The sequence below is a fragment of the Gracilinanus agilis genome, chromosome 4, assembly GCF_016433145.1.
Source record: "Gracilinanus agilis isolate LMUSP501 chromosome 4, AgileGrace, whole genome shotgun sequence".
Lineage (NCBI taxonomy): Eukaryota > Metazoa > Chordata > Mammalia > Didelphimorphia > Didelphidae > Gracilinanus > Gracilinanus agilis.
In genome coordinates, this window is record NC_058133.1 from 124,962,974 (window position 1) to 124,986,520 (window position 23,547).

Genomic DNA, 23,547 nt, shown 5'->3' on the forward strand with positions numbered 1-23,547 from the left:
TGTATAAGAGACAGTATATATATATATATATATGTATATGTATACACACACACACATTTATCAAGCCTTAAAAAAGTCACATATGAAAACACAAAATGTCAAAATATATAGAAAGATTACTATTTAAATTTTTTCTTTAAAAGGAGGAATTTATTAATATACTCCTTTAATTACCTCCCCAATGTTCTTCAATTATGTCCTGATTTGCCAAAATCTATGTATGTTTCCAGAGTACATCAATTACACATATAAGATAATAGTAACACTGGTGTAGGACCCTGCTTTTGACTTCATGTGTACACTACATATAAAGCTATCTGATAACCTAACTATAATCATAGAAGGGTTGGTAAACTAACACACAAAGGAAAAAGAGATTAACTCAGATATTATCTCACTGCTAATGACTGGTACTTTACCTAAAGTTTTGGAGACAGAACCCAGTTTTAGGAAAACATATGCTAACTAGAACAAACTACATGGTAGTCTCTAATGTTTCTATTTGAAAGAAATGGGCCCTAAAGGTTATATTAAAAATCATCTTTACATATAGCAATTCCAAGTCAAGCATATAGTACATATATCTATAGATAATAAGACTTTGAATTACAGGCTTGGCTTTATACTATAGGACAAGTAGGTGGTACAGTGGAGAGAGCGTCAGGCCTAGAGTAAGGAAGACTCACCTTCCTGAGTTCAAATCTGTACTCAGACACTAGCCTCAGTTTGCTAATCTGTAAAATGATCTGGAGAAGGAAATGGAAATTCACTACAGTATCTGTGCCAAGAAAATCCAAAATGGGGTCATAAGAAGTTTGACATGGCTAAAAACCACTGAACAATTTATAGTATAGAGCAAAGATTTCAGAACCGGAATCTGAATAACTGGCTCAACCACTAACTAGCTATGGTACCTTTTCAACCTTTTCACTTAATCTCACTAGGAGTCAAGTTTTTTCAAACTTTAAAATGATGAGGTTGGATCATAAGATCTCTAAAATTATATTATTTAAAACACAGATCCAACTTCAATTGTACTCTGAAAATAAGATTCACTCATGATGTTTGCATATTTTATTCAGATAATAGGTATGTGTAAATGTGTGTGTGTATATATATATATATATATATATATATACATGTACACACATATAAATATAAAGCTCATAAAGCTTACAACTTTACTAAGATTTCTGGGATATCTTGTATATATTTCAAGGCATATTAAAAGGTAAGATTAGTTATAAAAATTCCCTAGAATCTATTCTTTTTTCTCTGATATGTGTGTATTAAGATACAACTGTGTTTCAAATTGTTTTAAGCATAAGTTGATAGCTAAATCAGATGAAAAGCTACAATAGCATAATCTTGTGAAATACTCCCAAGGTATGATATTCCATGACTCTGCTTATACCAGAATCATTCTATATAACTCTCTCCCCAAATATTTTCATTTGACTCCAAAAGGCTTGATGGTCTTCTCTACTGAAGAACAGCCATGACTACTAATCTATAATACTCAAGACAAATGGTTCCCAAACTGATGTCCACAGAATGTGTGGACAGATTTTGGGAAAACTATGTACTTGGGTAGGGAAAAATATTACATTTTTATTTCACTAACCTTTGTTTGTTTACTAACCTTTCATTTGTAATTCTATATATATTTTGCTTTATTTTTTCAGAACATTCTGTGAAAACATGTACAGGCTTCATCAGACTGCCAAAGAATCCAGGATACAAAAATAGGTTAATAACCTTGCTATATGGAATGATGACCTTGGACAAAACAAAATCTCTTTCAAACTCAGATTCTACATCTGTAAAACAAAAGGTAAGATCACCAAGTTTCTTTCAAGCTCTAAAATATTATAATTCTATGAAATCATGTTGAAACTGAATCTGAATTTGAGACTCTTTATAACAAGTATAAAAAAACTCTCTGTATTTGTCAAAGGACATTAAAAATTTTAAAACGGGTTTATTTGAAGTCAATGTAAAATTGTTAGAAGCTACATTAATAATGTGATAAGGGAAGCAATTTGAAAAAAACAAAAACCCTAGATATTGTTACAGGATTTTATTCAGTTCATGCTATGTACTAAAAATGAATAACCTCACAAGAAATCATGTACAAAGAGCCAAAAGATTACAGAACATAATGAATACAGAATTCATATAGGTAATCACTGAAAAATGGAGTAGTAAGGAAAATAGTATGGAAGGGCTTCAATTAGGCCTTGAAGGTATAGGTAAATCTTAGGAGAAAGAGAAGGGGAAGCAGGGAAGACAATTGCAATATCAACAATGTGAACACTGCATGTTAGGGTAAATGATATAAAAAGGAAGATGAAGTCGATGGAACATAGGAGGAAGAAATAGGAAATTAAGGTAGAGATATAGAAACCAAATTACAGAGTAGTTATAGGCCTAAAATGTAAGCTTCTTGAGAGGAGTGACTTTTGTCTTTTTATGACACAGAGTAGGTCCTTAGGAGCTTGTTGAATTAACTTAAATAAGCTAAGGATTTTAGATTTTTAAAATATAGATGAAAAGAAATCACTCAAGTTTTCTAATCAATGACTTATGGACAAGTGAAATTTTAGAACAATTTACATATCAGTGACATTTAGGATACCATGAAGGAGGGGGAAGCTAGGAGGCCAAAAGACTAATTAGCAGTCAGTTGTAATAACCTGGGTATGAGATGTGAATAAAAATTAGGGTAGTTGCAGTGGGACTAGAAAGAAAAAGCCACTGAGAAAATAAGTAATGGACTTTGGTGACTGATAATGTGGGACAAATGAGAGAACAAAGGATGAATTATTCAATTTAAGTTGGGAATAAGTGGAAAAACAAACTTCCATGAAACTCTTATAAAATAAGAGCAAAAGTGCCATAATTAGAAAAATTTAAAACAAGAGTAGAAAATATCTTCTAAGCAAAGGCTAATTTAATTCAAGCAGTAACTGAAGTAATTCTGTGATATTAGAAAAAAATGGAACTAGAAAAAAATTGAGATCACAAAAGGATTCTGGGAAATAGAGATCCTTTATATTTTGAAACCATAATTTCCAGAATAAGAAAACTCACAAATCTACATAGTCTTAGTAAACTGAAAGACTTCAAAAAGATCAAATACTAGCTATGATTTCAGAGACTAATTTAGACCCAAGAGGTAAGTTGTCTGCACAATAGGAAAGGTAGTGAAACAGAAGATATTTTGTGGGATAATTTCTGGTTTAGCCAATACTTGACTTAATAAAAACTAAAGAGGAAAATGATGACTGTTGTATTTAAATACTCCAAGATCTCAAATCAATTTCTCTGGTATCTGTGAAAATGATTAACATTCAATGCTATTTTCTATGAACTGTTCATGCTCTGGCCAATTCTGAACAAACATAAAAAAAAAAAAAAAGATCTTATCAACTTCACCTTTGCTGGTTCAGAGTTTGGACAAATACATTTTGCAGTGATTATCTAGTTGTCCATTTAGAAACTTTAGTGCTTCCTTTCAACACCCCTGATTACAGGTAACTTAATGCCTATAAACATTACTTGGGCAATGTTTCTGACAATAGCAGAAAAACCTCTTCAATATACATGACTTCCATATACATTCACAGTTCTTCAAATTGACCTTCAGTTGGAGGATTTTCAGGCGACTATAGTAAAATAAGTGCTTGTTAAATACTACTTGAAAGTGTTCTACCCATCATTGATTTTGAACTTTTCTGATATTAGATATCTGACATATCTAAAGGCAAATTAGAAAACTGAGTTTTATAGACCATCAGAATAATTCTATCAGCAACATAAAAGGCAGAAACCCAGAGTTGAAGCTTCTTAGAAAGAAAATGTTTGCAGCATTTCTTTTTCTTTGAATTGGATGGCAAAAATAATGGATACTCTGGCAATGTCGCCACCCTTTTAAAGGGCAAGATGGAAAAGATGGCATGTCATCTCCCTTTTTAGAGTCAAATGGTTTTCAACCTGTAGTCTTAATATCAATGAATGAAAACAGTATAGTTGTGGAACATATTTATAGAGGGCTTCATACTTAGAACATAAGATAGAATGCAAGTTTTAAAAAATGAAAATTGATGTGAGAAACATTTTATAGAAACTCAGAATGTGTTGCAACCTTGGCTTTCTAAAACTAGCCTTAAGTACACTCGTGTCTTCAGATCATAAACAGAAAGATTATCTAGGAATACTTTTACAAAAGTAAAAGGAGGATATAAAACAGAATTATTGCACTTTTAAGTCCTTTTGAAATTACAATAAAAAGAATTATTTCAACATAATATTATCTTAATATCTGTAGAAATAGGCAAATTGTCTAAATGACCTCCCCAAGGATAAAAATAGTTCTGAATACATCAAAATTCCAGGATGCTAGTGATACCTAAGGCTTAAGAAAAATATAGTATATTCTGGAATTAATAAATAAGAATCTGGAAAATTATTTAAATTCAAAGTAAAAAAAACATTAATTAAAATAATCTTTTGTATGCTAATATAATACTCTTGATTCATCAAAAGACCTTGTATTGCCTTGTTTTGAGCATTTTTTCCAGTAATTTGGATGGATTTCCATTAAACTAAACACATTATCTTGGATGATCCTTTGACTAAGTATCCCAAGGCACTCAGACATGAGAGCAAGTTATATTGGCCAAGTTCTGGGATATAATTTTGCAATTATTCACAAAGATTTTAGTGTCCAAGTGTTCAAGACAGTGTTTAAAATCAGTAGTCAAATAAAATTGGGCCTCTGTATATCATATGGTGAATTAGAAAATTATAAATGAACAATATCTATGTTGTACTGTATTTTTATTTATTTTGTTAAATATTTCTCAATTACATTTTAATCTGGTTCTGCCCATACTAGAAATTTTTCCTGACTACTTGTTTGATATCTCTTTCTAAACAATGAAAGTAGCCATCCATAATAGTACAGACAATACTCACTGCATTTAGCCTAAACATTTAACAAGAAAAAGAAAGGAAAATATGCAAGAAATATTAAAAAGGAAGAAATGACAAACCAAATTTCTGCTAATATGAGGGGCCTTTACAAAAAGAATGATATCTTGCTATAAAATTAAGAATTAAACATTTACAAAGCTTATATGGATATCTAAAATCTGATAATACGTGTTTTAAAATGTCCATATAAAGAATGGCTAAACAAACTGTGGCACATGAATGTAATAAAACATTACTGTAACATAGGAAATGATAAATATGAAGAATACTTATAGGCACAAAGACATATGAAGTGAAGTAGAATGAAATAAACAGAACCAGGAAAACACATATACATGCATATGTATATAGTACAGTATTCATGTAACATGATATATATAATATAGTCATGTATAAACATATACATATATATGCATACACACTTATATATGATTATAATATAAATGGAAATGCCATCAACAAAAAGAAAATGAATGCCTGTTTAACTATAATAACCAACCATGGCACCAAAGAGAGCAGAAAAACACTTCCCTCAATTTTTTGCAGAAGTCAGGGATTATGGGTATGAAATATAATATATTTACTTGATTCATGTGTTTGATTGTTTTGATGACCTTTTTTCTCTTCTTTTAAAATTATTTGTTACAAGGAATGGTTATCTGGGAAGTGGAGAGAATATATTCAGAAATGAAGGTGAAAGAAAATAAAGTTTTTAAATAAAATAAATACCCCATAATGAAAACTGTTTTGTAGCCAGAGTAAAGTCTATCAAATAATAAGAGAAATGTTATTTGTGGTATCTGTCGCCTGAGAACAAAGTAGAAAGCCTCTGAGACTACATTTATTTTGATTTACTCTCTAAGGAAAACAATGAAATTTGTCAACTTTAAACATTATTCATTAAAGTTTTGTTTATGATCACTAAAAAAAGATAAACTATTTCAACTTCAAGTGATAACACCTGAAAATGAGAGCCAATTCTAACATTATTAAGAAGAACATAATGGAAGATTATTATAGAAATATGATTATACATTTCTAAAATAAAGTTTTAATTACATATATTCTGAAAAATAAGCATACAGTGGCAAGATTACAATTAATGATTTTTTACTTTAAATTTAAACAATTACAAAATGTTCCATTTTTTTTCTTTAATCTTTAGATAGCACTAATGTCTTGGAATTTTGTTGTATTAAGAACTGTGAGTTTCTCTGTTAATGCAGGATATTAAGCATCGCCCTCCCTTGGGAACAGCCATAATGTATTAGAATATTATTAAGTATTTTTGAACTCCTAGAAGCCCAAATGTACCTACCTTTATGAGGAGATCTAGACAGAAATGGATGCGATTGGATACACGCTGTTTATGCAAAAAAAAGCAAAGTTTTGAAAAGTCCAGTGAGGATCACTACATGGCTTTACCTTGAGTTATATGTTAGATGAAACACCTACTCTGTTGTGTCTTTGGGCATTTGAGAGGTAGGGGAATGCAAGAATAACATTTATTCATACTATAACATAAGATAGTATATATGAGGTGACTGTTAATATATTCTAAATTAAATGCCATATCCTTGTTTATTCAGTAAATTCTTTATAATACATCAGAAAACCAAAGCTATCCCTAATATAAAGTAATGAAAACCTATGGAATTATTGAATTTTTTAAGTTGAGGAGAGCTTAGTGGAATCAAGAAATATCTTCACTTGCTTTTAAAAAAGGTTGTAGGGACAGTTAAGTGGCTCAGTGAGTAGAGAGGTAGGCCTAAAGATGAGAGGTCCTGGGTTCAAATCTGACTTCAGACATTTCCTAGCTACGTGACCCCCTCAGCAAGTCATTTAGTCCTTACTGTTCTTCTGCTTTGGAAATGATAACTAGTATTTATTCTAAGATAGAAGGTAAGGGTTTTAAAAAAAAAAAAGATTGTAGTGGCATGTGAGTATAAAGTAACAAAGTAAGCCTAATTAATTTCACTGATGGCTTCAATGAAATTTTATAAACAAAATATATTAAATTATGTTGGTAACATGCAACAATAAACAAGTATGATGTCACTTTTGATAGTGTAGTCAAATATTTTACTATGCAAAAGCATTATCACCTTCAAAAATAATGTCTGTTTTTTCTACAATTCAATTGATTACTGTCTTGAAAAAAAGCATAATATCCTACCCTGAAAAAAGATAAAAAAGAACAAATTATCTTATTATTCAAATGTTAAACTTCTCTGATGGCATAAATTTACAATCAATACGACTTGAGCTTGAATTCCACCTCAGACACTTAAAGCATTATACAAATGTCATTTAGTAAACAGCTCCATCAGACAGCACACAATAAAACTACAATTAAGAACATATCTCTGAAAATGTGTCTGTATTCAATTCTATTTTAATAATATAAAAAGAATTTTTGACATTATATAAAAATATTCTTCCAAGAAAATTATCCAAATAAAGAAACTCTGGAGAGACAAATATCTATAAATAAGCCATAATACATTACCAATAATGTAAAATACAATAAATAAATATTACATTTATAGAAGAAAATATGACAAGAAGCAGAGAGGTTGGGGCAGCTGGGTGGCTCAGTGGATTGAGAGGCTGGCCAAGAGATAGGAGTCCTACATTATTCAAATCTGGCCTCAGATACTTCTTAACTATGTGACCCTGGGCAGGTCATTTAACCCCTATTGCCTGGCCCTTACCATTCTTCTGCATTTCTCTTATTATCAAGGTCCAATATGCTATTTAATTTGCTACCTAGCTGCCTAAAGGATTCCTTTGAATTCATACCTCTATTTTATTTCATTTTTGGCAAAAATCTCTTTAGTTTTTGCTACATCCACACACTCATTCCTCCTCCAACCCTTAATCCCTTCTTCAGTCAGATCAGTCCCAGGTGCTGACAGAGCTAGATAAATGGAGTATCATCAATAGAATATATCTATTATAGTAATAGGTCGAATATGTTACTCTGGTTATCTCAATGTTTGGAGCAAAAGTTTACTGAAAATTTATCTTCCTTTTCCTTAACTCTTGCTCAAAATCACTGTTTTGTTTCAACAAAAATTTATTATGTGTCATATTAGGGAATTTTTGATAATTAAGAAAATTCCTACTAAACCATTTAAAACAGTATATGAAAAATAATGTAAATGGTATAGAAGGATGAATATGTATTAAGCCACGGTTTGCCCTGAATAGTTTTTTTCCCCCTGCTTCCTTAATTCTTTATTGAATTGTATTATTTTGTTTCCCTTATATCACTTCTCTAAAGGCAGCTAAATGGGGCAGTATATATAGTGTTAAACTGGGAGACAGGAGGATAAGTTTAAATCCAATCTCTGATATTTACTAGTTGTGTGATTCTGGGCAAGTCATTTAACTTCAGTTTGCCTCTGTTTCTTCAACTATAAAATAGGGATAATAATAATAGCACCTACCTCACAGGGTTGTTGTAAGGATCAAATAAGATAATATTATGCCTTCAGCACAGTGCCTTACACAAAATAGGAGCTATATAAATGTTTTATTCCCTTCCTTTTCCCTCCCGTATAAAAATTAGGTACAGAATTGAGGGAAGCAGAAACATTATTTGAGAATTCTATTTTCATTGGGTTTTTGTTAATTCAGCCTTTATTGCAATGAGAACAGTATTTATTATTCTCATACTCCACCTTCCTTATATATATACTTTATTTTTTATATATTTTTATATATTTATACATATATATATATATATACTTTATTTTTTTAAATTTTATTTTAAAACTCATATCTATCTAGAGGAAAAATTACACCAGTATAGATGCTATTTCAAAGAACAATTTCATAATTGAAAAAACAGAAATAAAGATTTCCAAAGAGTCTGATATGACAACCAATGCATAGAATTTCAACCTGATTTTATATCAAAATAAGTCTGTACAATCCATAATAAGATGTGACTCATCTGAAATATGAGTGAAGCTTGCCCAGGTAAACACAAATGACCAGAGCCATAATAGTACTTTGGAAACCTTAAAGCACTATATAAATGCTAATTATTATAAATGAGTCTATTTACCATGGAGACACAATTTCCCTTATCCATTTGTTGACCAATGCTCAAATATTTTTCTTTACATTAAGAGTTCTTAACCTATTTTGTGTCATAAACCTCTTCGGTAGCTTGGTGAAGCCTATAGATGCCTTTGCATAATTTAAAGGAATAAAATAAAAAAACAAAGGATTTCAAAGGAAACCAAAGTTGAGTAAAAATAAAAGATATTTTTTTCCCACTTGAGTTCAAAGATCCCCTAAAACTGCACCATAGATTAAGAACCTCTGCTTTACATTAATATTATCAAGAATTTCCCCTCTGTCTTTCATAAAAAACTGTGATAACCACACTCCTACAATAATCACTTAGTCTGATCAATGACTGATTGAATAAAATCTGCCATTTTGTTCAATGAATCAGAGCTAAACATTTTTTTTATTTTTTTATATTTTTATCTAAAAGCAAACTTATCTCTGATGTGGGAGTTCATCATATTTTACAAGGATATCATACTGCATGACTTGACTTTTCAGATACTTGAGTTTTAAAATGATAAATATTCTGAGTTAAATATTATAGAACAATTAATACCATTAACATTCCTTCATGAATCTGAACTTACAACTTTCTTGTCCAAACCAGACACTTTATTAAAAGAAAATTACATCTTTTAAAACTCAGACAAGAAAGTCTCACAAATAAGAAAAGAGGTAAAAAGCAAAAGGAGGCGCCACTGTCTTCAGATAAATTTTGAATATGAAAAAATAGGCCCAGGAAACAGTTTATGACCTAATGCACTAGTCCTGTTATAAACACATATATACAGTATATCTCCATCAACTGAAACTTAATCACCTTTTTACAATTTAGAGAGGGAAGGCAGCTTTTAGTATAGTTAAGCCATGTATCATCAATACCATGAAGCTAACCTATCAGTTGTAATAGCTCCTATAAAATACCAGAGTGAGATTGCAATAAGCCCAGAAAATGGGCTACAAATCCCAGCTATGCTCAAGCAAGCAGTGAACCAAAAATAAAAATAGGTAGAACTGCACCAAGAACTAGATAGCATTCATCTCGCTTCATCATCAGTAAGGCAAAGTTCATAGGTCAAGGTTTTAAAGTATCTTATTCAGATCTGAAAGGCAATCATTACACAAAAATTTCTTTTTTTATATATATAATTCAGAAGTAATCATCTGAATTTCCAGTCTATAACACATAATGGTCTACTGTACAAAATAGGTTGCAATTACCAAAACCATATTACTTTACCTTTAAATACCTATGTTAACTTTAAAATATCAGACTGTTCAATTTAAATAAGCAAAAGCAAAAATATTCAGTTGCTTTATATTGTGATTCAATTGTACTCAGCCTCCACAGCAATAAGAAAGGAGAATGACTGTTAAACATTCTGAAATATTGTATATACTAAAATTTCTTCTTGTTAAAAGGCAAGGTAAAGGCAATTTTAAGTTTAAATTTCATTTCAATTAATAATTCAAGTTGATCTTAATTTCTAAATTATAACAATCCAGCTATAAAATAGTATAAAATATATACTAAACAATGGTTACCATAATTTGTTAGCACTTAATAAATGTTAATCACCTTGATGCAATTGCAACTATAAATATGCAAGCTGCTATATGCTAGACAAAATGTAGAAAATATACCAGCCAGCAAACTGTAAATTTTTTTTTAGCTAGGTGAAAATTAGTTTACATAATTGTTTTAGATATTTTCAGCCAACATTTTCTGCAGATCTATAGATACTTGATAAGAAGTTCTCATTTTTATCTTAAACAGAAAAATGTTCTTTGGGGAAAGGCAGTATTTTGAAAAACAGCAGCTTTCAAATCAACTTTTAAGATAAAAGCAAAACTGATAGCTCCAGGTAATGTTAAATATTCCCCAAGGCAGGTGGTTTCAAACTACACTGTATAATATTTATTGGTGCATCATGGCAACTCCATGGCTAAACAAGAACTGAGACTACTTAGTACAATAAAACAATACTATAATTTACAATATTTTTTCAGTAAATACAGAGGTAAGAGGCCAATTATTAAAATAGGATGCAAATATTGTATAAAATGTGAACTTTATTTAAAAAGGTAGTATTTCCATTTACTACTCTTTCATGCCCACTGAAAATGAGAATTCAAATGTTTTGAATGACAATGGTTAAGATTCTTCACCTAATAAGGAACCAAAAATGCCAATGCGCTACCTTAAGTCACATTTCATTTAGAACAATCAGATACATACAGATTTATTCTTTGCTAGTCATAATATAAAACATTAAAGAATTCTTGGATCAGTGATAAGAGTTCTTGATTTCCTAAGTCTAGGGAGGATTTTGGCAAAAAAAAAAAAAGTTATACAAAGTTTCAATTTTAAGAGCAATGTAGAAAAAATATTTATAAATTCATTTATGGTAGTTTCTGACTTCTCTCATACCCAACCCACATTACTAAAAAGTTCCTTAATCTGGTTCATTTCTTACTAAAAGAAAAGAATACCAGTCCTTGAGCAAAAACATTCTCATCTTTCCACCAGACAGGCTCTGACTTCAATAGTATATCTCCAGGGAAGAGGACAGGAGCCAGGTTCCCTCGAATGCCATTCCCCAGATGTTCAAAACGGTAACTAATTAATTAGCATTAGAAGANATATATATATATATACTTTATTTTTTTAAATTTTATTTTAAAACTCATATCTATCTAGAGGAAAAATTACACCAGTATAGATGCTATTTCAAAGAACAATTTCATAATTGAAAAAACAGAAATAAAGATTTCCAAAGAGTCTGATATGACAACCAATGCATAGAATTTCAACCTGATTTTATATCAAAATAAGTCTGTACAATCCATAATAAGATGTGACTCATCTGAAATATGAGTGAAGCTTGCCCAGGTAAACACAAATGACCAGAGCCATAATAGTACTTTGGAAACCTTAAAGCACTATATAAATGCTAATTATTATAAATGAGTCTATTTACCATGGAGACACAATTTCCCTTATCCATTTGTTGACCAATGCTCAAATATTTTTCTTTACATTAAGAGTTCTTAACCTATTTTGTGTCATAAACCTCTTCGGTAGCTTGGTGAAGCCTATAGATGCCTTTGCATAATTTAAAGGAATAAAATAAAAAAACAAAGGATTTCAAAGGAAACCAAAGTTGAGTAAAAATAAAAGATATTTTTTTCCCACTTGAGTTCAAAGATCCCCTAAAACTGCACCATAGATTAAGAACCTCTGCTTTACATTAATATTATCAAGAATTTCCCCTCTGTCTTTCATAAAAAACTGTGATAACCACACTCCTACAATAATCACTTAGTCTGATCAATGACTGATTGAATAAAATCTGCCATTTTGTTCAATGAATCAGAGCTAAACATTTTTTTTATTTTTTTATATTTTTATCTAAAAGCAAACTTATCTCTGATGTGGGAGTTCATCATATTTTACAAGGATATCATACTGCATGACTTGACTTTTCAGATACTTGAGTTTTAAAATGATAAATATTCTGAGTTAAATATTATAGAACAATTAATACCATTAACATTCCTTCATGAATCTGAACTTACAACTTTCTTGTCCAAACCAGACACTTTATTAAAAGAAAATTACATCTTTTAAAACTCAGACAAGAAAGTCTCACAAATAAGAAAAGAGGTAAAAAGCAAAAGGAGGCGCCACTGTCTTCAGATAAATTTTGAATATGAAAAAATAGGCCCAGGAAACAGTTTATGACCTAATGCACTAGTCCTGTTATAAACACATATATACAGTATATCTCCATCAACTGAAACTTAATCACCTTTTTACAATTTAGAGAGGGAAGGCAGCTTTTAGTATAGTTAAGCCATGTATCATCAATACCATGAAGCTAACCTATCAGTTGTAATAGCTCCTATAAAATACCAGAGTGAGATTGCAATAAGCCCAGAAAATGGGCTACAAATCCCAGCTATGCTCAAGCAAGCAGTGAACCAAAAATAAAAATAGGTAGAACTGCACCAAGAACTAGATAGCATTCATCTCGCTTCATCATCAGTAAGGCAAAGTTCATAGGTCAAGGTTTTAAAGTATCTTATTCAGATCTGAAAGGCAATCATTACACAAAAATTTCTTTTTTTATATATATAATTCAGAAGTAATCATCTGAATTTCCAGTCTATAACACATAATGGTCTACTGTACAAAATAGGTTGCAATTACCAAAACCATATTACTTTACCTTTAAATACCTATGTTAACTTTAAAATATCAGACTGTTCAATTTAAATAAGCAAAAGCAAAAATATTCAGTTGCTTTATATTGTGATTCAATTGTACTCAGCCTCCACAGCAATAAGAAAGGAGAATGACTGTTAAACATTCTGAAATATTGTATATACTAAAATTTCTTCTTGTTAAAAGGCAAGGTAAAGGCAATTTTAAGTTTAAATTTCATTTCAATTAATAATTCAAGTTGATCTTAATTTCTAAATTATAACAATCCAGCTATAAAATAGTATAAAATATATACTAAACAATGGTTACCATAATTTGTTAGCACTTAATAAATGTTAATCACCTTGATGCAATTGCAACTATAAATATGCAAGCTGCTATATGCTAGACAAAATGTAGAAAATATACCAGCCAGCAAACTGTAAATTTTTTTTTAGCTAGGTGAAAATTAGTTTACATAATTGTTTTAGATATTTTCAGCCAACATTTTCTGCAGATCTATAGATACTTGATAAGAAGTTCTCATTTTTATCTTAAACAGAAAAATGTTCTTTGGGGAAAGGCAGTATTTTGAAAAACAGCAGCTTTCAAATCAACTTTTAAGATAAAAGCAAAACTGATAGCTCCAGGTAATGTTAAATATTCCCCAAGGCAGGTGGTTTCAAACTACACTGTATAATATTTATTGGTGCATCATGGCAACTCCATGGCTAAACAAGAACTGAGACTACTTAGTACAATAAAACAATACTATAATTTACAATATTTTTTCAGTAAATACAGAGGTAAGAGGCCAATTATTAAAATAGGATGCAAATATTGTATAAAATGTGAACTTTATTTAAAAAGGTAGTATTTCCATTTACTACTCTTTCATGCCCACTGAAAATGAGAATTCAAATGTTTTGAATGACAATGGTTAAGATTCTTCACCTAATAAGGAACCAAAAATGCCAATGCGCTACCTTAAGTCACATTTCATTTAGAACAATCAGATACATACAGATTTATTCTTTGCTAGTCATAATATAAAACATTAAAGAATTCTTGGATCAGTGATAAGAGTTCTTGATTTCCTAAGTCTAGGGAGGATTTTGGCAAAAAAAAAAAAGTTATACAAAGTTTCAATTTTAAGAGCAATGTAGAAAAAATATTTATAAATTCATTTATGGTAGTTTCTGACTTCTCTCATACCCAACCCACATTACTAAAAAGTTCCTTAATCTGGTTCATTTCTTACTAAAAGAAAAGAATACCAGTCCTTGAGCAAAAACATTCTCATCTTTCCACCAGACAGGCTCTGACTTCAATAGTATATCTCCAGGGAAGAGGACAGGAGCCAGGTTCCCTCGAATGCCATTCCCCAGATGTTCAAAACGGTAACTAATTAATTAGCATTAGAAGATTTGGATTATAGGGGAATCTCACTGGTCCAGTTTGTAGCCTACAAGAAAACGGATTGTTTTTAGCTATAATATCAGAAAAAAAGGGATGAGGATGTGGCTTTTTATTTCACAGAAGGAGAAGAATATTTCCAAATATAGAACATTAATATAAAGAAATTTTGCCTACCATTGCAGTAGAATTTCCTCCAGATTTTTTGATGTTCTTTGAGGGCACTCCATGTAAATGATTGAGTCTAGCCTGGAAACCTAGAATCAAAATAACTATAACTCAATTTAATAAAAACAACAAAAGTAGGCTAGAAATATAGACAAAAAAAACATATAAATTAAATAGACATATAAAATAAAAAATAAATGAAAGTAAAACATGTACGTGGGAAAATTTCATTTACTAGACATTAGAAGAAACTGAAAGAGAATTTCTAATATAGTCAACTCTTGATTATTCTTTGGCTATACATGTCCTCCTTCTACCAGATCTTAATTTTAAGTTTCATATTACATTTATATCATACAGATATAGCATAGAAAAGGAAAGCAAGTGAATGCTGTTTTTTTTTTTAAACAATAATTAGTAGTAACAATATAAGGCACTGGAAAATGGCAGGTTGGAAACAGCAGGGGCTGTTAAGATACTCAGTTTCATCTGTATGTTTCATTTCTGAGTATAAGACTTCAAAGGATTATGCCTACCTCTCAGGATCTGAGTGCTACTGACCTCTTCTGCCTGAAGGTGACATAAGAGGAAAAGAGCCACTTAAGATACTTTGAAAGACAGGATCTGGTAATTCTTTTCCTAGTTCCGTAGCTTCTTCTGTCTGCCACCAGGGAATGACTCCTGTGATGCCACATGCCCCGCCAGACTCCTTTTCATAGAACCAATCACTCTGCTCATCATCACCTGTACAAATATAATAAACCATAAACCCTTTGCCCTCAAAGATTCAGGTTTATCATCAAGAGAATATATATCTATGAAAAAAAAGACCAGATTTTTTTCTTTTATATTGAAGCTCCATTCCAGGAATGGTTTTTAATGGCATGACAAGCATTGCCATCAATAAGAACACATAAAATGTAATGTTTTAGAACCAATTTAGAAATGTGAAAAACAATAATAAACTGGTTAATCCTTTGGCAATAACTGCAGGGAAATCCATTTAAGTTACTACCCTTTCCATATTAAGAAAAAACAAGTCTTAATCTCCTGCAGGGAATTAAAAGGTATAAAACTGTGAAACTCGTTCTTTGCAGCTGATAATGGTATATAATTAGCTTAATTTCATGATTTGTATGGAATGTAAAAGGGGAAACAATCATGAACAGATGTGACTAAATGAAATTAATCTGATTAAGTTCATTAAGAAATAGTTTTGAAAAAGTTGATTTTAAATAAAAAGTGACAGTAGCATGGAGTATACTGAGAAACACTATGCCACACTGCCACAAACACAAACTAGCAAGTATGAGCTATGAGTGTATTTAGAAGTCTAACTTAAGGGGAACAATTAATTTAAAATTGAAGTAGAAATATTTCTTTGGTGAGGGCAATGATTGTTTCTTCTTTTTAAAGACAAGAAATGAAAGAGAATGAGATTTCTAAAATGTCTAAACATATAGCTTTGCAGTATAAAACAGATGACTACTAAAAATATAGGGCATATAGTCTGTTAAAATAAAATTTTGGACTTCATAAGGTCCCACTAAGATTTTCAGACTCTTCTTTAGTAATGTTAGATTCCATAAATCATTGCAACTACATAAATCTTTTTATTCATTCCAAAGTCTCTTACTAAAAATACATTGAAAATTGCACTAAATCACAACTAAAGTATTTTTTTTTCTTTAAGGAAGGTCCAGGAAAGGCTTATTATTAGTATAAGAATAGTTTTTAACTTAATTACTTTAATTATTCTAATTAAAACATGGAGAAATTTAATAGAAGGTATTAAATAATACAGAGTCGGCAGGGCATAAAAAGTTGGCTTTGAAGCCAGAAAATCCAAGTTCAAAGGTTATGTGATCCTGGGCAAGACTGTGGGCAAGACTCTAACCTTTCAGAGCTCTCTGAGACTCTCTGAGACTCCAAGTTGCTTAGGTATTGACTTGCTTGGTAAAGGGAGTTTCCTTTATCAATTAAATTGCAAGATCAATCTAAATTCCTCTCTTATCAGATAATAAGAATTACTGACATGATTCAAATGTGGGCTATTAAAAGATTTTTAAATTTAAAAATAATTAGAAAATTGTTTCTAACAATGCAGGAATCCATAAATCAGTTTTAGAAAACAAGATATTAAACAAAAACATTGGAGTCAGACTGAATTTGAATGACTGATATTACCTTTCTCATCAAGAACAGTCAAATCAACCCATATGTACAAAAATATTTAAAGCAGCTTTTTGTGATGGCAAAAAAATGTTAACAGAGAGATATTCATCAATTGGGGAATGGCCATACAAGTTGTAGCATATGTTTGTGATGAAATACTTATGTTCTATAATAAATGATGAGTGAGATGCTTTCAGAATTACCTGGAAAGATTTATATGAACTGATGCAAAGTAAAATAAGCAGAAACCAGAGAACATTGTACACAGGAATACACAATATTGTACAATGATTAACTGTGAATTAGAATTATTCTTGGCAATACAATAGTCTTAAACAATTCTCAAGGACTTATGATGAAAATTGTTATCCACTCAAAAGAAAGAACTGATTTCTGAAGTGGGATCAATGCATACTTTTATTACTTTATTTTTCTTGGGGTTTTTTTTGGTCTGTTTTCTTTTGCAACACAGCTAATATGGACATGTTTTGCATTACTACTGATACATCATCTATAGCAAACTGCTTGCTTTCTATGGAGGACAGGGGAGACAGAGAATTTGGAATTCAAAATTAAAAAAAAAAAATGAATGTTTCAAAATTTTTATATGTAATTGACACCAACAAAAGGCAGTCAAGTTATTGCAAAGAACTGATGATTCCAGAATATAAACCTGAAGTTTTATGTATCATTAACTAGTTTTAAAGTATTTTGTCACTTTGTCACTAATATTTATTTTAGTGAGTATATACTAATTGCTTTTATTAGTGACTGGGAAAAATGGAAAGACAGAAATTTCCTAAACTATTTTATGCTTTTCAAAGACTAACAACCTTTAAAAGATATGGAAGACTAATTTTTAAAAATTAAATATAAAATTAAATTTATAATGATCTGATTTGGAGGAACTTATCTTTTGGGGATAATTTAGTCAATCTTTGCCTAAAGGTGGAAACTTGGCAGAATTCCCTGCTAGCTAATGGAATCTACTATCTTTCTTGCCAAAAAAGTTTAAGTTCAAAGTAAACTACTCATGAGTTTTATAAGTGGGCTAAAATTACCTTTGAAATTAGCCATAAGTCTACTCATGTAGAACAAATAATTTATACTAGAAATAAAACTAATGATCATTTCATTCATTTTACTACAAATGTATCACCAAAGGGATAGATGGGCTGGAAAAAGGAGTTAATGTGATATGGTAACACTTCCAGTTTGTTTTAAAGTTGTAAATAAAATTTTACTTATTTTAAATCATAAAATGTTTAAATTTTAATTTTTTTAAAACCTATTTCTTTTCTACTATCAATGAACTGACCAGATACAACTTCAACGCATTAAACTTTTTGTTGATATTCTTAAGCATATCCTAATGAATTATTTAGATTTTCTACATTTTCTTTAACATGAGCAATTTTTAAATATTATCATGTGAAAATGAAAAAAAAATTTAGTAAAGTATATTTTCAGCAGTTTCTTAAAGAAGGAAAAAGCAAAAATTGTGAGACAGTCAACAGTATTTCAGTTTCATGGTTTAGAATTTTGAGTTCAGAAAAATCATTTAATTACTTACAAACTAGATAGGAGGAATAAATGTCACAGCTGAATAAAAATGACAAATGAGTTGCAAATCCAGTTATATTAATGCTTAACAGTTTTAAAGACAATTGTAATCAGTTAGAGAATGAGAACTAGTCTCTTATGAACTTGTTAAAAGAGGAAAAAAATTGAAAAGACAGAGGTACATAAAGCTTTCAGAATACTAGTAAAAAAAAAAAAAGATAATCCTTCCTAATATTATAAGCTTTACATACTTACTTTAGGAGATAATCAAGGGATTTAATTACTTTAGGACATGAAGATACTTTCAGAGCACCTAAAAGACTAGCCATGAAATGAAACCTCTAGTTTAGTAAGACATATGTTTACTATAAAATGGATTATACAAGTCATCAACTCATAAAATAACTTGTAATGAACAGAACTTTTTTTTTTCAAAAGAAGGAGGGGGAAAAATGATATTTCAGTACCTTGTCTTCCCTCATCATTGGTAAACAAACCAGCATCAGTGCTGCTGAGGCTGCTGGAGTCACTGTAATAAGGGGGGAAAAAAGAGAGAAATGGATCAAAAGAACAATTGATCTCTCAGTCGTAAAATTTTAAAGAGACAAGGTGGTGCTCAGATGGAACTTAAGCCTGACAAAGATCTGAAAGAAAATAAGATGATTTTTTTTAATCAAACTGCAAATATCCTGGTTCCATTAACTACAGAGCATATTATTTTTGGCACATAAAACCACAGGAATCTAATGGGACCCTGACAGTAAGCCAGATGTGACTGCAACGAGGTGCTGACACAATTGATGCATTTTATTATCTGCTTCCATCAAATGCTCACTGCTCTTTTCTTATGCTGTGCAATTCAGCTTGATCCCAGGAACACCACTGCTCAATAAAATGGGGAAAATCTCAATCAAAAACAGTCTAAGCCTTTCTTCAGCACATGAAATACAAGGGCCTGGAGATGGAATTGCCTTTCATAACAACATTTGCAAATATTCTGTAAAATACATTACTTAAGAATTCACTATATTTCTATTACTTAGGGGAAAAAGTTTACAACAATGAAAATCCATTAAATTAAACTTAAGGTCACCCTGAGAAAATGAATATGACCAATATGATAATGATAGAGAAAAACATGAGTTCTGTACAAGTTACAGTAGAACTGATATATAGTAAAATACATACAGTAAAACTTAAAGTTAATTAAAGTCAATAGATGCTTTTTCTTTTTGCATATAAATTATTTCCATTACTGCTAATAGAAGTTGTGGTCCTTCTGAGAAGATGAAAAACCTATGTGGTTAGTTAAAACAAAGCACAGGATGAGTCTGAATAGGAAAAAAGACGTTCTCTTCAAAAAACATATTTTTTAAATATTGTTTTGTGTTTTCTCATCATTGTAATTTAGAATTTGCTATTACACAGTTGTAAGTTTTGCAAATAATAAAAACAATGACAATAATAAATCAAGTTATTTTTCTGCAAAGGCTTATTAAGTTTTGAAAATACCAAGTTTTGTACCCAACCATATAAAAATATATTATAATTTCTTTAAAACTCAAACTCAATTTCAGAAGCTGAAGTTAAAATCAAGAAAGATGCAAAATATAACTAGCTACTAATTGTTATAATATTTCTGGAAGTTGTCAGTTGTGGATTAAATTTAGGAGGTGATCTATGGATTCTTTCAATTTCCACTTTTCCCTCTCGTTCAAGAATGTCTGGGCAGGTTTCTTGGATAATTTCCTATAGGATGATGTCCAGGCTTTTTCTTTTGTCATGATGTTCCAGTAGACCAATAATTCTTAAATTGTCTCTTTGAGATTTGTTTTCAAGATCTTTGGTTCTGTCAATGAGGTTTTTCATAACTTTTTTCATTTTTAAAATTTTGTTTTATATGATCTTGCTGCCTTGTGAAATCATTTGCTTCTAGTTGTTAAGTTCTGTTTTTTAAAGACTGAATTTCATCCCTTCTTTTTTGGTCATCCTCCTTCTGGTCTGATTTTTCTTTGTAGATCATCTTTTGCCTTCTTTGCTTTGTTTTCAAGCTGGCTAATTTTGTTTTTTAAGATCTAATTTTCTTGTTTTAGTTCATGTATTTCCTTTTTCAAATTGTCTTCAGCCTCTCCTGATTGTTTTTTGAGTTCCTGAAGTTCTTGAGTTAATTGGATTTTGAGATCTTCCAAAGCCTGTGCCAATTCTCTGGAACTTCTCCCTCTTCTATTTCATTTGCTCTCTTTTCACTTCCTTGAAAGAAGCTGTCAATTGTCATTTCTTTTCTCTTTTTCTGTTGTTTATTCATATTTTTTCCTTTTCTGTTCTGCTAGTTTAAACAGATGGATTTAATGAGCTTTCATGAAAGATCTTCCCCCAGCTGGAATGGAGGTTTGTAGTTTCTTTCTCTGCAGTCTATGGGTGAGGGGTGTTGGAGTTTCCTAGCCCTCTGAAGACTTCTTGTCTGTCCAATTGATGGGATTAAGCCTGAACTTGGTTTATCTGTAGCATTTATTGTGCCCTGGCTAAAACCTCAAGAGAAAAAGGGGGAGGGGGAGAAGGCAAGATGCAGTGTTTTTGCTGAGCCATCCAGCAGTTCCCTTGCTCTGTCATGCTGTAAGACTTGGTTTTCTTTCCTCTCCAAGCTCTTTGTTCTCTATCTCCATGTGATAAAGCATGTAGGTCTGAGGTTTTGTTCCATCTAAGCTGCCATCTTCTGAGCATTTTTGCTTTGTTTCTCAGCCTTTCTCCTCTAGCCCTTGCATCTATATTCAACTCATTGAGTCTGGTGCCAGCAAGGCTCTCTCTCCAGGCTGGTGTGTTTGCCTGTCCAAAGATTTCAGGGGCTTCTGGAGACTCTGCAAAATCTGTGGGGCAGGGGTCCTGGGATTCCCCTTCTATACCCTCAGACCCAACAATTCAAGAAATCAAGTCTTTTTCTTGGTATACCTATTGAGCTGTCCAGCAGTAGGATCCCCCTGCTCTATCCTATTGTTTGATTTGGTCCTCTTTCTTCTCGGAACACTTTGTTTTCTATCTCGGTGTTGAAAGGTCTTAAGATTTGCTCCATCTAAGCCTCCATCTTCCTAGAATCCCCAGAAGGCTTTTCTACTAATTGCTGAATAAAAAGTGCTGCCATTAGGCATTTGCAATTAGTTTTACATAACCTTTTAAATTCTTTATGAAATTTGTAAATATAAAATTCATTATTATATATAGTACTATTCTTTCCCCCAAAATTCTGAAATGTCATTTTCACTACTGTCTTGCCCAAATTAAAGGGCAGTGATACACTCTTCCCTCAGTGATTTCTAATCAATGAAGTCAATATTAGACAAAAAAATTCAACATAAAATAAATAATACTTTTTATTCATATTGTAGCATCATGGTTCTACTAAATCCTCTTATTCTTCAACATTACACAGAGGTAACACTGGGTTCTCAAAGGCTAGTTCAGTGAAAAACAAATTCTAGGTGATCCTACCAAGATGAAACTGCTTTGATTGTGGGACCTGTAAGATTATATTATAGTGTCTATTATTGAGGACCAATCTAGTAAGGTTTAGAGAAGTAAAAATAATCAGAATGTTGGTCACTAGGGGATTGTTTTGATCAGAGCCATCTTATGAAATCATCTATTAAAGCATGGTGGGTTTTCAGCTACACTGTAACAAGTACTCACACAATGATAAAAATCACAATTCTTTTGAATCATGCCCTTGTCCTTTTCATATCTGTACATATGCAAATTCATATTTTTGTATGCAACTATCTGAAGTTAAAGAAATGGTTTTATTCTACCATGAAATGTATCTAAACAGAACTCCACTAAAACTAAGGACTTCCCTTTTCAGTAATTTTTTTTTTCTGTCAAACTGACTCTGTTCCTCAGTTTGCCAATTAATTATGTCAAAGGTATGAACTTGATGTTATTTTTTTACCCTCCTTTTAAATCTTTTGGATCCTTATACCTAGTAGTCAACAAGGCCAATTGATTTTTCACATTGGTTCTTCCTTTCTGCAACCATTCTAATATGAACTTCTATCACCTCAAATCTTATTTATTAGATGTAACTCCAATTTCTTTATCCTCATCTATTTTATATTCATCTACCAGATAAACTTTTCTGCAGTACTTTTTTTTGTCATTATTCTATTTAAAGAACCACAAATACTTTTTATTTGAGTCAACAAGAAATTTTAGAATCAAAGGGCCCTTTTTTCTTATGTATGGACACTATACAGTCAAATGGATTTTCATCCTTTTGTTGTATATGCATTTATTTTAACTTCTGGGCCTTTGCTCTTATGATTCCACCTGAAATACCTTTCCTCCTCTTTCTATTTTTCTAAATCCCTTACTTTCTTGAAGGCTTAAGTAAAGATTCACTTCCTTCTAGACTTCTAAGGCCAATCAAGGCACATAATTATCACTTCCTTACTTCTCACACATTTAGCATCTGTCTATACATAATTTATTCCCTAGTAGCTTTTATCTAGGTATTTTCTTTTGAATCACTCCTCAAAAAATCAAGATAATATCTTCTGTAAAGTAGTGGAATGGTAGATTAATCCACAGAAATCATTAGTTTTTCTGTATACTACTAACAAAACACAAGGGAAAGAGAGGGAGGAAGACAAATTCTATTTAAGATAAGATTCATTAAATATCTGGTTATTTACCTACCAAGACACATACAGGACTTATAGAATTACAAAACAAGTTTGTTTGGTTTTTTTTTTTTAGAGAACTAAAAACTTAAAATAAGTCCAATAATTGAGATACAAACTTTTTATATAAAGGTAAGGGAATATTATTGCATGGTAAAGAGTGAGAAATATGAAGATATTAAAGAAATAAAGGAAAACTCAGAGAATACAGGGATACTTGAAAGAAGTGATACCAAATAAAGTAGGACAAGAGAATAATATACA

At 30.9% G+C, this 23,547-nt stretch overlaps 1 protein-coding gene across 2 annotated transcripts in view; it reads right to left on the reverse strand.

Annotated features, from left to right (window-relative positions):
• GPATCH2 (G-patch domain containing 2) overlaps positions 1-23,547 on the reverse strand; it is a 302,311-nt gene that overhangs the window by 244,597 nt on the left and 34,167 nt on the right. The window contains exons 3-6 of one of the 2 annotated variants that reach the window (XM_044673709.1): positions 19,081-19,142; positions 15,437-15,619; positions 14,885-14,964; positions 14,124-14,756 (exon numbers count right to left, since the gene is read on the reverse strand). In XM_044673709.1, the coding sequence (XP_044529644.1) occupies positions 14,724-14,756; positions 14,885-14,964; positions 15,437-15,619; positions 19,081-19,142 (358 nt within the window). In that variant the 3' untranslated portion in view covers positions 14,124-14,723. Of the gene's footprint in view, positions 1-14,123; positions 14,757-14,884; positions 14,965-15,436; positions 15,620-19,080; positions 19,143-23,547 lie in introns of those variants that run through there. The other variant, XM_044673708.1, reaches the window with a different exon arrangement.